A 12,065-nucleotide genomic window follows, 5' to 3' on the forward strand; every position below is an offset into this window, starting at 1 on the left:
TTTATTATTATTAAACTGCTGGCCTGACTTTTGGTATTGTGATACTATCTGTAAAATATTTTTGAAACGAAACCAAGGAAGTATCTGAATTCCAAGCTTTCCCTCTCAGCCCGGAGCACAGGGTCGCTCCCAGGAGCAGGGTGGCACCGCGGTGACAAAGCGCAGCGCTGCCAGCGTTCTGTCACTTAAAGAAAGAAATGAAAAGCGCAGATTGGGAAGGAATAAAGGACACTCTGCCAGCAGCGTGTGAGAAAGGGTTGGGCTGGACTGTTGGAGAGCAGCAGTTCGGATTTATGAGCAGCCACCACAGCACCTGCAGAGGAAGAAATGTGAAGCGGGCTCTAATCACGGTCCCTGAGCCGGCTCCACCTCGGCTGCAGCAGCTCCCTCCCGGCCCGGGACAGCTGCTCCGGGCACAGGAGCTGGTCAATCATTGACTCCACATTCTGCTCCTGGCAGCCAAGGCTGCTCCAGGTCTCCAGGCTGTTCTTGGCTGCTTGCTCTGGGGGGGTTTTGTAGGTTCACAGGACGTTTTAATCCCTGCAGCGAGTTTGGGGCAGGGGTGCTGTGGGTGCCTCGGAGCACGCCACGGGCACAAGTTACTCAGCACGTCCCCAGGAGGGTGTCTGAGCAGCCAGCGAGGTTTTCTCTGTGCTTGTACTGAAAGTTGCCTCAAAAAAGCCCACAAAGACAAGAGGGCGAATTCTCACAAGTCACAGTGAGGAACTTTGGGGCTGATTCTTGCTTTGTTCTTTCCCCAGAGCTGCCTTTATATAGAAATAAACTCCAGACAATCCTGACTTCCTTATTGCCACTAAACAACATGACAGTCAGTTGACTTCACTGGATAAACTTGCAGAATTTTAATTGCCATTTGATGGTGTTTTCATGCAGCATTTAGAAGTCACCACTTGAGAGACAAGGACCCACAGCTGGGGACAGTCATTACCACTTCACCAGCAAGTTCTCCGCTCATAAAAAACACACCAAATAAAACTCTGCCTAAAACCCAGAAGGAAGATCCCAATTACAAGGGAGGCAAGCAGAGGAGACACCTGGTAGAGCACAGAGAAGCAGAGAGAAGCCCTGAGTCCGAGCCCCTGGGCTCGTGGGGGCACAGCCAATGCAAGGAGCACACGTGGGGGCTGCTTTCCTTCCTCTTCCTCGCCCAGAGGTGTCACACTAAGGGACAGCTCTGCATTCCTGCTTTTCCAGCGCCTCTGGAACCTTTCACCTGCTCCTTTCTCCTGCAGATGCTGTGTGAGCACATTTACAAAGCCCCAGGTGTGCCCTGGTGCATCCCCAGCCCTCCTCCCGCCCAGCTGCAGCTCAGGGCCCCAGCTAGGCAGCAAAAGTGGAGAAGGAGTTAAGCAAATGTTTAAATATTACTAAGCAGGAACTGCGGGGTGTTTACAGCCACCTCTCGTGTTTACCAACTCCTTCCTCCTGCTCTCCACTCCTCCACCTTGCCCAGTCACTCATCCCTGCCACCCCCAGGCGTGCTGGTGACAAAGACAGGGAAGAGCCGGGGCAGGGACAAGTCCCAGGACTGAGTCAGAGCAGGGAGCAGCTCCTGAGAGGAGCTGGGAGGATTTAAGGAGCAGCTTTCAGGCCACGACTTCACTGTAAACATTTCAAAGGATCAGTGAGCAGCAGCTTTATGTCAGCAGCTCTAATCAGGTCAGTTCTAACACAGGTTACCCACATTGGAGCAAGCAGTTGCCTGTGTCATCTTCACAGTTTAGGAAACCAAGAGATGCTGAACAAGTGTGGAGTGAAAGCTGCAGCAGCTGGGTAATGTCGTGGCTATTCCAGAAAAATGGGACTGGGGGTGTCCCACAGTTCAGTGTGTGGGATGAAGAACAAGGCACACCATTCCTACCAGATCCAGAGAGAGATTTAAACCTCCAATATTATTTTTTTATTTGGAAAGAAGAGCATTATCCTACTCAAAAACTAAAATTGCATCACTGGAGATGCTCCTTTCATCTCTTGATTAAAGATTAAAAAAGCCATGAGCAGTTTGCAGCTCCACAGCCACGATTGAAATTTGTTTCCTTTTTCTGCCCTTCCTGGTTCCTAATGACCCAAAGAGCAGATTTGGGAGGCTTGGCAGGGATGGACACCCTAATCAGGATTCCTGCAGGTGGTTTTCCACTCTCCAATCCATGCACGCCTCTGGATCTGAGGATGTCCAGAATGTCAAACACAATACACATCAACACCTACAGAAATCCTAACACAATTCCTTCCCCTGAGCATCACAAAACTGCAAACAAAGATGAATTCCACGGCAAGACATCCAAGCTGCAGTTTGTGCCATAAATCCCGCTGCTCCTGGGAAAAACTCACCGAGGCGCAGGCCAGGATCCCAAAGAAGCCAACCTTCTGCACCAGGTTCTGCACGGCCACTTTAGCCCGGGAAGCAAAGTCCTGCAAACAGCAAAACAACGTCATTCCTGAGGAAAAGCCCACCTGAACAGAGCTCAGAACGTGTGTGAGTTCCAGGATTTCCTAACCAGAATTGGGAGGGATTTTAAACCACAAAGGCCAGTGTGAAACCCTGAGTTTAGAGGGACAATCGTGGGGCTCGGGGTGGAAGTCCGAGCACCCACATGCGCTGAGTTTTGTTTTTCCAAACCCTGCGAGTGGCACTAAGCTCCCACTGCCATGGAAACAGGTTCTCCAGTATTTATTTCTCCATATCTCTGGAATGCCAGTGCTGCTTCTACCTTATTCCTTAAACAAGCAGAGGGAATTAATTCCTGCAATGCCATTTCCAGTGGCAAAAAGGAACTTTGTGAGAACAGAAGGAGCACAATAATCCCATTATATCCTTAGATCCGTTCTCCCAGACCCAGGATCTCGATCAAAATAGCCAATTCCAGGCACTGCCTACAACAGACTCATAAAATTCATTAAAATATAGAAAGTTGAGTCTAAATCACTTTAAAAGCAGGGAAGGTGCAGCCCCTGTGGCTGGAGCTGTTTTGTACAAAGCTGCCTCCTTTTACTTTGTGATCAGTCCTTACTCCTGAGGCTCCAAATCTGCCAAACACCCAGGAAACCCCTTCAAAAGCAAAAATAAAGATTCTCACAAGCAGACTCTCTGAATGTGAGAAGGGAATTTACTGGAGATAAAATTCTTTTGAAGCAAAACTGTCCAGAAAAATAAAAGCAAGGTCAGTGCTCCCTACTCAAGCCTGGCCACAACAGCTCCAGAGAGCAGGGAAACCTTGGGAATAGCAAACATTAAAAAATCATATCCATTCCTTTTAAAAAAACCTACAAATAAGCAACAAAATTCTGATTTTTCCAGGAGCAATGCAATAAATTACACAAGGAAATGACTTTAATCAAAAATTAATGATATTCTGAATTCCACCCTTTACTATTGAATTGTAGCATTTAGAATATCATTAATTATTGATTAAAGCAACTGCAGGGTAATCCAGAAAAATTACATTTATGCAATTTTAACTGTGTTACAGTTCTGTTGAAACCTTAAATACTACACACCAAAGAAGGAAAACTACAATTACTCTACAATGTTCTTGCATATTATTTAAATTTTGAACTGTAGAATTGACAAAATTTAAAAAATAACAGATCTGTGATGAGACCATTTGCTTCTTTTTACACCACTTTTTCAAGCAGTAACTTTTCTCCATTACTGTGCTCTCAAACAGTTTATTTCTCAAATTAAAAAATTTTTTAAAACCCCAAAAGACAACTATTACTCAAGTCAGAATAATTCTATTTATTTCATATAATGCCTGGAAAAATAACTCAAATTAAAACTGAAAGAAAAATGCCAAAGAAATGAGATTTCCAAAAATCTTTCAGTGGGACATTTTTTAACCACAGGGGAATATAAAAACCCCTAGAATATCCTATAAAGGTGATTTTCCACACTTTGACCAGGAGTTCCACCTTGGGCTCATGATTACAAAATGGAAGAGATCAAATATTCAATCTTTTAATGAAAATTTCCCCTGTTACTTTCCCACTGAACTCACAGGATCCCCACAGAACTCGAGGGATTAAACCTGCTCCAAGCGAGGCTGACACCAAACCCTTGAGTTTATTCTGACAGGAAACAATTTGGAAAGCAAAACTAAATTTTAAATGGGTTTTTTGTGTGTGTGTGTTTGGTTTTTTTTTTTTTTCATTAAAAGAGCGAATTTTGACACAAATTGCTCTGAACAAAACACGACAATTTACTGACGACCAAGCCCAAAAATCTTGCGACATCCAGGGCAGTTCCTGCTCCGAGCCCAATTCCCCCGTGGCTCTTCCCAAGGAAACAGAACCCAAAAAGGGGCTCCCAGCTCCAGTGGGACCCCCGGGATTTGGGATGGAGGGAGTGAAACCCCCAGGATCTGCCCTAAGGAAAACAACAGCTCTCCCCATTCCCCAGCCACACACACGAGGGGAGATCAGCCTTCAGGATCTCCTCACAAATGAACGGAACACCAAGAAGTGCCGAACCAGATTCTGTTGGGAAAGGTGTCCTGGAGGAGTTCCCTCCTCAGGATTTCAGTTCCTATTTTCTCCCCCATTCCCCAAAGCTCACGGGGTCGGAGCAATATTTTCACTTTTATAAGGCAATAAATCTATTTTTCCTCCCAGTTCCATAAATCTGATGGCAAAGTATCTTTAAAATAAAACACTCCCAGACAATTACTCAAACGGCTCCGTGATTTATTTGCGTGGAAGTTGTTTCTATTCTGATTTTAATTTATCCCCCCATTATCTTTTACTGTGTTGCTAATGCAGTGTTGTACTCATTTTCACAAGCTGGAATTGCAAGTAAACTCTCTAGCAAACGACCCATAAACTAATACTCGCAGGACAGCTGCTTTAATAAAAGGTATTATTATAATTATAAATAAATTGACTGTATTAACTTAGGGCAAAGCACAGTGCACCATTTTTAACCAAATTTCTTTAAAAGAACCAGCTTCCCTCACCCACATTTCTCAACTACAAAATTCAAGGCTGCCTTGAAACAAATATTTCCCCTCCAGCCACAAATATATAAAACATTAAAAAGCTAATAATGAAGGTCTTTAAAAAAAGTTTAACAAGTCTGTCTCAAAAAAAAAAAAAAACAAAACCCAAAACCAATGGTGGAGCAAATTTTCTCACCTTATTAATTCATAACTTTATTTTTTAAAGTTATTACTCAGCTTGTTTCTCTGTAAAGTTTTGGTTTTACATTGCCTATCACAAAGTACTTCATGGAAAGCAAAATTTTAAATTCGAAACATTTCACTCAAGAACTTGTCATTTGTCTTCCTTTTCCCCCAAATTTTTAATAAGCCAAAAGAGAAATTAAATTGTTTTTTGTACTTATTTTCTGTGATCTAATGTGATCACAGCTATGAATAATTTGCAGGGTAATAAACCTACCGGGGCTGCAACAAAACTATGAACTCCAGCCTCAACATTTACTCTGTGAAAACAAGTTCAGAACTATTTCTCTTTGGTTCCTTCCTTAAATTTTGTTTGACAAATCTTTGCGACATCTCCAACAATAAAAAAGCCTTAAAAGTTTCATTTCTCCGAGAATACAATCCCCAGTTTCACAACTTTTACCTATTTCACAACAGATTTTTTTTCCCCTCTCTTTTCTAAAGCCTGCACGGGGAACAATCTTTTCTCTATTTTTTAAGCATTTGAAATGAAAGAAAATTACTTTCATAACTTACTGCTTTTAAAAAAAATAATATTATTTATATATAGATAGATAGATGAAAAGAGACAAAAGTTCAGCTACTTACAGGCAAATCATTTTCCCCCCAAATTAAAGTTTCTAGACTGGACTGGCCTCTCAGTTAATTGTGATTCATTCTTTATAACATTTCAGGATGCTTTAGCTCACTGTGTCCCTTTCAGAGATGATTTATTTTTTGGGGGGTTTGGAAATAGATTTCCTGTGAGTGCCACAGTGCAGGCAGAGGAAGGTTAAATGATTAAATATGACTTCATTGGGTTAATCATCAGATCCCAAGAACTGTGCTGGAACAAGAGGCATGGAAAGGTCAGGGATGAGTCCCCAGGCCCAGCTGGCAGCTCGGGCTGGGGGGAATTGGCCTGGATCTGCTCAGCCTCAGGAAAAGGGAATTTTTCATCATTTGATTGATCCCAGCAGCTCCATGGGACAAAAAAAAACCCCTCCCAAATTTCCAAACCTAAAGGGATGGTAAAAAGAATTTACACCTTCTGCCACGGTGTTCTTCCTTTGTGTAAATATGGACCTTTTACCCCTGGAAAAGGGATAAAGAGATTCCCTCTTTATCCTTCCTGAAAGAGGGAATGGACAACCTTGTCTAAGTGACAAAGTTTTGCCCCATCCCTCTGTTTTATTTGGTTTCCATTTATAATTTAATCTCTCTCTCTTTCTCCTCTCACTGTAGAGTTGGTGAGCTCCTCTGAATGTGAGGGAAGAGCAAGCACCTCACCAGATTTAACTAAGAAGCTCGAGGAAAAATAATTTCTAGTAAGTATATTTTTTCCTCTTTTCCCCCTGTAACAGGACAGTCACAATGAATTGTTCCCAGTGAAATTGTGAATTTTCTTACTCTGCAAGTGCAGAGCTGGTTGATTGATCCACAGGAGTAGCTGGAGGTATCCAAGGAGCCCTGAATAATCAGAGTTGGACTGAATCCCACAGAAAAACCCTGCAACACTTCCCCAGCTCTGTTCCCTGAAGCCTGCACAGATTATGCAATGTGACAGCTCATTTTTGAACAGTTGCAATCCGATTTTAGGAGCCACTGAGAAACCAACGGCTCCCGTCACATCCCAGCTCAAGCTCCGAAAAACACGACCCAGATCCAGATTCCGGGGATTTGAGGCCTGGAGAAACTTCTCTCCCCTTTCTTTTCTGCTGTAAATCCCTCAAGCACTTTCCAAATACATCGGTAAAATTGGCAGATTTGACACAAAGATGGAGTAAATTCCCCCCCAAGTTCACGGTGTCCGTTCCCTGCTCAGGAGGTCACGCAGGGCCTTAGGCTGGGCTCAGGGAAGTCAGGGAGGTATTAATGCCAGGGATGTTCCTCACCTGGCAGATGGGGGCCTGAGAAGTTAAACAATTTTCTAGAAGGCCTGGAAGAGGGTACACAGAATTTGTGACTCTGACAGGAAACAGGAGCATGAGTGAAATTAAAGGACAGAGAGAGAGATCTGAATGTCCCACCTCAAAGGTTCTCCAGGAGAACTCTGGAGCAGCTGCAGAGAGGGAAGCTCATCCTCCTGCAGATTCCCCAGGCCAAACGTGTCCCTTGCGTGTGATGGACAACCCCTCAAGATTTCAGCATTATTTCTATTATTGTTACAACAAAAAAAAGTTTAATTATCCAGCTAATCATCTGAAGTGGAGAACACTTTCCCCCCACCAGAGACTGAAGACTGAGTATGAAGCTACCACTTAGATCACCAAAATTATAGAGTCCTTAACATTTGAGGAGCTGCCTACAAAGACAGTGCCCCTCTTTATGTAAAAATCCGAGTTATGGTAGAAATGAGCTGCACAGTGTTTTGTTTCTTCTGCCTTTCTGTTACAACACAATGGAATCAAACACAGCTTATGGGAGAATGACCATTTGTGGTCAGGCAATGGATTCCAGGATTTCAGAGGACTGGGAGGAATTATTAACTCCTTGGAATAAAGCACTGAACTGCAGGGGAGCAGCTGCAGAGAAGTCAGAGAGGTACCTAAGGCTGGGAGGCCACAACACGTCCCTGCAAAAGGTTCAACACCCACTGACCAAAAACCACAGCTCAACCCCTCCCCAAAATATCAAAGGCAACAAATCCCAGGAGAAAACTACAAACAGGAGTACTGTGATAGCAGCCCATGGATCCTTCTCCAAAATACTTCCCGTTAAAAGCAAAGGGCCAAACTAAAAGGGGATATTTCCATTTGGTGCCTGGAGAGCAGGAGGTGTGAGGGGTAAGGTTTGAACTTCCTTATCACCCAAAATTTGGGAAAGAAAGGTCCTCTCTGGGAAATCTGATCCCTGAAAGAGGAAGCTGGAAAAAGTTTTCAAGGATTACTGAAAGCAGTGATGGGATGGTGGCAGAACTAAGCAAGCATTAAGTTTGATGAAAGAAAGGGATTTACACACAACAGGCACAGGACAGACATTCCAGACTCTAAATAAGTTTCACTTCATGAGAAGTCTGGGTTTTCTGAGACATTAAAATCTGGAAAAGGAGTTGGGTAATCATGGAAAAGTTGCAAGAGGAAAGGACACAAACGTTGAACACGAAAACAGTTTTGAAAAGTACAAGATGAAGGCAACCAAACAGCAATAAAACAGCCTTGGCTTCTCCAAAGAACTGTGGAAAGAAGAGAGCAGCACCCACAAAGCCTCATTAAACAGACTGAGCTGGAGATCTGAGGGCTTGAAACTGGTAAGACTTCGACATTCAGAATATTTGTAGGCAAGGATGAACATACAGCAGATATTACAGACAAATCCCAAGCCAACAAGAAATTCTATCTACAGGTGCGTTCTTCTACTGGCCACTCTGAGGATGAGAATGCTGGACGTGGATTTATTTCCACATCTGCTTGTCTTCAAATCCCTGAGGCTGGCTGCGTGTTAAGGTTAAGGGGTGATGCTGCAATCCAGAGATAATCAGGAGGATTCTCATCTTTGGGACTTGGTAAACTCAGACATGAGTAACTACAATTAGTTCTAGGGTCAGGAAATCTTAAGTTTTTTCTATAGAAAATACAATTAAACCCATTGTCCTCTTACCAGATTTTAAAAGTGATGTTAGAAAAGAGAGACAAAAGGAGCCACAGAGTTGTGCGAGGAGATGAATTTTTTGCAAGTCCTGTGGGAGCAGAGACAACAGAGTGAAGTTCCACCAGCAAGCTTGGCTTTCCCTGGTCATTTAATTGTAGCCTGTCTCAGAGGAAAAGTGTGAAACTTCCAAATTATGGGTCCATTTTATGGTAAATAAGATCTCCCCACTAACAGAAGGAGGAATGAAGTCAACCAGCTCTGGATCAGTCCATCAGTTCCACTAGGAACTTCCAGGTATTTTCTTCATTTCATTAATCATCTGGATCATGGTAGGAACTTTTTATTTCCCTCCTTTCTCCCTCCCCCTTCTCGAGGGAAGAACCATCAAATGTTTCTTTACAACAAGCTCCATCTCAGGAGCTTTAATTTCAAGGTTTCAGCCTGTTACAATCCACGCTCAGGTTCAGAAGGGAAATATCAAGAGAAACACAGATTACAGGGCTCAGTGAGCTCTGTAACTCCAATTTAATGCCAGCTTTTTCTACAGCTAGAACCGAAACCCTCAGACTGCTACACCAGAAGTCCTTTGGCTTCACACGCTGTAAGAATAAAGAAATTTTGTACAGAATGAGACACAATTAAAGGAAACAGCCCAAAGGAAGAGGAAGGAGCACGTCCTTTCAGCCTTATCAGATCTGTCCTGCAGAGCTGTAGCCCCTTTAACCACATCCCCTGCCACCTCTGCTCCTCAGAGCAGCAACGTGTCCACTTTGACACTCTGCAGCTTTCCAGCCCAGCACAAAACCACGAAATGAACTGATTCCTTTCCTTGCTGAACAACCACTTTCTATTCACATCTCGCAGGAGAGCTGGCAGAGCAGATTCTGCAGCCCATTTGCAGGGAAGGGAGCTGTCAGTGGGAATGTCAGCGGCACTGGAGGACATTTCCCAGGGAGGTTGTGCAGCCTCCAGCCCTGGAGGGCTCCAGGACCAGCCCAGACAATGCCCTGAGGAACTTGAGCTGGAATAGGAATTAAAAAAAAAACAGAGGTGAACTAGAAACTGCCTCAGGCCCCTCTCAAGGTGAATTTTTTTGTGATTCCATGACAAGATACTACAGCCACAGGCAGGGGGATGAGTGGAGTAAAGGAACATCCCAGCACTCCCAAAAACCCCACTGCAGCTGCTCATTTATCTCAAAGCTACCACTGCAAACAGTTATTGTGGCCACAGCTCCGCCAATTCCAGAGTACTGGTAATTTTTAAAAACCCATTCGCAAGAATCAAGCCCTATTTTGAGGTGGTTTAAGATCCAGACATTGTAAGGAAGGAATTTTTGATAAGCAGCCACGAAAACTGACATTTTCAATCTCTGATAAACCTGAGAACTCAAAGCCATCAGCACTGAAAAAAAACCCCAAAAAACAAACAACAAACCCTGTTTCTCCACACACGACTTAGACATAAGTTAAGGATTAAAATAGAATGGAAGTGAGGAACTTCTGACACAGCTGACAAAGCCTTTAGCACACACTCTTCCCTCTCAGGCCAGATGTGCAACCTCTCCCCTGTTCTCCCTGGAAGGGACAGAGGTTCCCAGACAGCTCAGAGAAGTGGTCTGCATACCAGACTCTTGTACAACACAGATATTTAAACAGTGTCTGGAGCAGGGAGCGGGGGGAAAAGCAGTCATTTTCTTGATTATGATACTATAATGAATTTCTATCAGTTATTGAAGGTTGTCCTTAAAAGAATATTTTAAACAGATTTTCTGACCCAGCTTTTGATCATTCATTGGTCTTTCTCAGAATACTGAGCAGTGAAATATCAAGTATTTAGGGACAAATTTTCCCCTCGGAAACTTGTGTTGAGCATTCCCAACACACATAGAACAGGGCATGAAAACCCAATGACAGAATTCAACCACCTGCTTCTCCACAACTCCTGCGCAAATGCAGCCTCCAGCATTTCCAGTGCACTTGGTGACAGTATTTCTAATTTCTGTGGTAAAGTGAGAAATTTATTACTGAGAAAATCCTCCTGACCTAGCCCTGAGTGAAAACGTTGCAGAGTGACCCAGGTTTCCTCACTGCCTGGGTGATTTCTGATTTATGTTCTGACACGGTGAACGTTAAAATCATTTTTTAGGGCATGCAAAGAGCCCTTCAAAGCAGAGCCCAAAAAGTCATCTCCAGTCACCAGGAGGGGTTAGTGCAATGCCCTGTGCTGTTTTTCCCTTATCTGTGAGCAGGTGTGCAAATGAATAGAACAATGTGGGCACAAAGAAATCCAACCAGGAGGTGCTTTACACATTCCTTACTCACAGCTCTCATTGTCCTCCCTCTGCCTATTTTAACTCTTCGCTACCTCTTTTCTCAAGAAGTGCCCAAGATCAAGTTCCCTTATTTAAAGCTGTCATTGACTCATCCCCAAACTTATTTTAAACTGGGTAATTTTGGAGAACGGCTCAAAACCGAGCTGTTGCTCAGTGTATCTCGCTCGTTGTATCGCCTGTGAAAACACACTGTCACTTCGCCACCTCACTCCCCAGCACTCGTGGGGAGCTGAAGGAGGTTGGATCGGTTCTGAATTTCTGTTTAATTACAGGCCACCATAAAAGAGGGAAGAAACCTCCCCTACAGCTACGAACAGATACAGGCATCAAGCTTGAGGAATGCAGGGTGTGAGGAGCAGCCTCCTGGTGACCACCCACAGCAGCAACCTCCTGGTGCAGCACAATGAATAAAGAGAGGAAGCTGACGAGGAAAGGGAGGAAGACTGAGCGAGAGAAAGGATGAGCGGGATTTGATGTTCTGTTTCAACGAGTGGTTTCTGGGAAAGCAAAAAAAAAAAAAGGAATTAAAAAAGAAGTCAAGGTTTCCCAGTTATTGTACATGACCCTTCCACTTCCATTTTTATGATAAATGCTTTATAAAAACCCGCCTGTGGTCTGCTTTAACTTCTTTTTTCTTGTACCAAGTACCCTTAAACGCTGTTGATTAAACAAAGCCAGCAGCCTTTTCAAGCAGGAACTTATCAGATAGGAGCTGTTAATTTAACCACGGGGAAAGAGATCCGTTTTGAATTTGGCCATCTTAAACGCTGCTAATTAAGCGAGATTTCACTCATTAGTCGTGCCTAATCATTCCCCGCGAGTGAAGTCAGCGTCGTGTCGGAACACGGCTTCTCCCGGGTGTGGCACGGACTTTGCTCCGCTCCTGCACGGAGCAAGCTCCCCGTGAAGCTGTGCAAAAGCAAGGCGAGGGCTTTCCGCAGAGCCGGGAGGATGCGTGCGCC

The 12,065-nt window shown here is 43.9% G+C and overlaps 1 protein-coding gene across 4 annotated transcripts in view; it reads right to left on the reverse strand.

Moving 5' to 3' along the window:
- Positions 1-12,065, reverse strand: part of VMP1 (vacuole membrane protein 1) — a 59,985-nt gene that overhangs the window by 14,761 nt on the left and 33,159 nt on the right. For all 4 annotated transcript variants that reach the window (XM_040082211.2, XM_040082212.2, XM_040082209.2 and 1 more), the window contains one exon: positions 2,353-2,433. In XM_040082211.2, the coding sequence (XP_039938145.1) occupies positions 2,353-2,433 (81 nt within the window). The remainder of the gene's footprint in view (positions 1-2,352; positions 2,434-12,065) is intronic.

This window comes from Hirundo rustica, chromosome 19 (genome assembly GCF_015227805.2).
Source record: "Hirundo rustica isolate bHirRus1 chromosome 19, bHirRus1.pri.v3, whole genome shotgun sequence".
NCBI classification, from domain to species: domain Eukaryota; kingdom Metazoa; phylum Chordata; class Aves; order Passeriformes; family Hirundinidae; genus Hirundo; species Hirundo rustica.